Raw genomic sequence first — 3,779 nt, 5'->3', positions numbered from 1 at the left:
GCTGAATGGACGTCAGTGATTGGTTGAAATTACAGAAATACGACAACTTTAACATGGAATAACTTAGGGATTTCTTTTTTTTTAAAGAAGACTAAGAGAAAAAGGTGTTTTATATGACACATTCTACCAGTGTTCCAAGTTTCAAAGTGTTTCGTTAATGAAAAATGTGGCCCCCGTTTTAAAAAAGATCCGAAAAATCATTTAAAATAAACTTCCTTACTTTGATCGGTCCTTATCTGTAAATGACTGATGGCACCATTGGATAGTTTCTGTCGGCTGAGAATTTGTTGGTTACAGAAGATAGTTAACATGCCCAAAGAATCGGCAACTATTAAGTCTTGATCATAGAATTTAGTCACATCATGAACAACCATGCTCTGTATGGGACCGCTTTTTGTTTCCAGAATTATCTTTGGAAGAAAATATTTAAAAGAAATCAAATAATTTCCAAGTTTGTTAATTTCAGAGGTACAACTTTCCTTTGTTTAATTTTTACAAATTACAATTTGGTGTTGAATAAAAAAAAAAAATGTGACAAACACCACTTTAATAAACCAATTGAGAGAACCTATATGTAAATCACTCAAACTGGCAAGAAATAGCAGTTAAATCTCTTTTCGACATACAGCCTACTGTGGACACATGGCAATTTCTTGGATTAAGTATTCCCCAGAGAAGGACAAGATGTTCAGAGCTGGAATCACTTTGTTCAGAAATTTACTCAACCACAGCTGAACAATAACAACAAAGAAAAGTGACCAAGAACAGTTGGGAAATGTTGTTTTCTGTTCCAATCACACCACATTCCAAGGAACATCACAAATGAAAGATGTCAATCATTGCAACTAGAAAAAGGTACAAAGAACAAATTAAATGAAATTACTCAAACAGGAATTATTTTATAGAACAATTAAATATGCACATTCACATACAACACATGCATACATCTCTCCTAATTTTGTTTTGAAAAGTCAAAAAGCACTGGTTTTCCTATTTTCTCAACGATACTTACAACGTTTACCAATATACAACTGCAAACAAACTTGTCTTATTGGAAACTGAATTTTGAAACCTGGCCCCTTTAGTAAAGTTCACACTATTGCTAGTATAATGATAACCACATTAGTTAAGTCCATGCACACTTTTTCTTGCTGATGGTTTGAGCCAAACTGCATTAGTCATAACAGTTTCACAAGTATGGAAAGGAATGCATAGTTTAAGGGTATATAAAAAATGTTTATATATCATCATTTATATATATATATATATAACAATTTAGAAACTTCAAGTGATATGAAATAGATCGTTTTTTCTTTAATGATGGAACTTAAAAGTACATAAAGCTATAACTAACAGCACATAGAATATTTGGTTAAAAAGAAACCCCTTAGATGAAGAAAATTGAAAGCTGCCTGTGAGACTCAAACTTACATCTTCTGTAAATACAAGACATTCTACTATTGTACCAAAGCAACCATTTGAAGTTTTTCCAACTATTTTAGAAGCTTTGATCTTAGTAGCAAAAATTGTAAGCTGTGTTTATAATAAACATTTAGAAACTTCAAGACCCACCATTAAAAAAATATTTCACATATCTTAAACTACTTACCTTCGGTTTATTATCCACAGATGATAACTCGTATATCCGTATAATTCCATCTTCACCTCCAACAATGATTTTCAAACCAGCTTGACTGAAAGAAAGGTAAAGATTCCTCATGTAAAATATATATGTTATAATAAATTAATATTAATTCCTTTTTAACTCAGGACAAAGTCTATCTTTCTAAATGATGAGTGCAGACAAGATTGGTTAAAACACATACCATATTTTCTGGCATATAGGGCACACTTTTTCCCCCAAAAATTCCACCCAAAAGTCCTCCAGTACATTATATACTGAAGGTCAGGCTTTGAGTAGACTTGGTTAGAGTAGACTTGGTTGAGTAGACTTGGTTGAGTAGACTTCTAACTACATGACACCTTTGGCAAGTGTTTTCTACTAATAGCCTCAAGTTGACCAAGGCCTTGCAAGTGAAATTTAGTAGAATAAATTATATGAAAGGACAGAAAGAGAAAAACTATTTCTGTTCTTGGAAAGAGACTTAATCCACTACTAAGTTCATCACTGCGATATAACTCTTGGGTGTCATTAGTGAAGAACATCCTATTTCGAGTATTTAGCTAGGTCTTTGAACTGAGGATAACGCCCTCTCTCTGGCCTGTCTTGGGCGTTCTGAAATGGGTTAAGGGTATTGGTACCTTCCATATTGGACAAAGTCATTAAAAACCATTAATTAATTATTTTTTTTCCGGGGCTTAGGAGGAACTTCGAAAAATTCACACGTGTCGGCTTTGTTTCCTCTCAAAAAGTTTTAATGAAATATTCAACAAATACCTTTCAGAGTGTGTATATTACGATTATATTGGAATTTGATTTGAAAAAAAAAAATATCTGTTGGGAACGTATACAGACATACATCACGTATATCTACAAAATGAATATTTAAATTTCGAAAAAGATTGTGACGTATCAGTATGTATGTGTGCGTGGCCACTATCTTTTTTTTCCACATTAAATTCAGATATAACCATAATGTACGTAACCTGAAAGATATTTGTAGAAAATTTCATTAAAAAAAAATATCCATTTTCTGAAAGTTTTGAGGGAACTAAGTCGGGGAGGAGCGCACGTGTGCAAGTATACCATAAATGGTTCACTTACCTAAATAATGTAGATACTCTGAGAACATTGAATCTTTCTTGAGTCTTAAAAGACTTCAGCAATTCCACGTTGTAAGTGTTTGACAAATTAAGTTTCATTGTCTATCGAGCTTCTTACGGTAAGCGAAATATAAACATAACTCTTCCCGAAAGAGAGTACAAAAATACTATATCCGGTGAGAACCTAAAACATGTTCCTCATACTATTTTTGATATTAATATAAATTACCAGTGTTATTTATCCATACATTGTCGACATTTGAAAAGTACTACAACTTCGAGAAGTATTTGAATGAATTCAAGACGTTTCTACCATATGGACGTGAAGTTCATCGCTGTTTATTTATTTTTTAAATTATATAATTTTATGTAAATTACTTTCTTTTTTCTTAGAAAGATAACAAAATCCCCTAACCAGTTAAGTGATGGAAAGGCACACGAACATTTTCTATTTTAATTGTATTAATGTCGATTTCTTGTTTCTTAGCCACAGCTAAACTTAATCGAGTAGACCTATAATAAAGGCATTCTTATGCAGTCGTTTCCAAGTAGTGATGGACTACAATAATCCAGTCGTCTATTTTATTAGTTGCAGTCATAGAACTACGACCAAGCTGGGGGTACCATCTCAGTCTTTTTCTTAGTTAATCATATCAACCCTAATACGTATTTCAATCTAGTATTTATTTTGTCGAACTCTGTTTGTTGAATCATTAAGGTACAGGACACAATGCCGCTATAAAATTACCCATTAAAAGAAAAATAAAACCAGCGTGTGAGTATGATTTGGTAACGTACCATGCTTTCGCTAATTGCCTTAGGTGCCTACATAACCGCAAATAAACGCCCTCTTGACTACCCAGCCCTTTAGTCACACAGCACACCAGGATGTGTCAACTGGTTTTTTATAAGGAGCTGTAGGCTCAAAACTGGGTTGAGACCTGGCTGTCACACGTGATGTTATTTAGAGGTTCTGATTGGTTATATGCTGCAAAATGGCACAACAGAGTAAAAGACAAATTGTGCCGATACCAACCAATCAGAGAAGTGGACAC

The 3,779-nt window shown here is 33.4% G+C and overlaps 1 protein-coding gene across 1 annotated transcript in view; it reads right to left on the bottom strand.

Moving 5' to 3' along the window:
- LOC106867466 (uncharacterized) overlaps positions 1-3,626 on the bottom strand; it is a 19,011-nt gene extending 15,385 nt beyond the window's left edge. The window contains exons 1-3 of the mRNA XM_014912347.1: positions 2,726-3,626; positions 1,610-1,694; positions 221-410 (exon numbers count right to left, since the gene is read on the bottom strand). Of these exons, the coding sequence (XP_014767833.1) occupies positions 221-410; positions 1,610-1,694; positions 2,726-2,823 (373 nt within the window). The 5' untranslated portion in view covers positions 2,824-3,626. The remainder of the gene's footprint in view (positions 1-220; positions 411-1,609; positions 1,695-2,725) is intronic.
- Positions 3,627-3,779: the final 153 nt, after the last annotated feature.

This window comes from Octopus bimaculoides, chromosome 11 (assembly GCF_001194135.2).
Source record: "Octopus bimaculoides isolate UCB-OBI-ISO-001 chromosome 11, ASM119413v2, whole genome shotgun sequence".
Classification (NCBI taxonomy): domain Eukaryota; kingdom Metazoa; phylum Mollusca; class Cephalopoda; order Octopoda; family Octopodidae; genus Octopus; species Octopus bimaculoides.
This window is presented reverse-complemented; position numbering and strand designations above follow the sequence as displayed.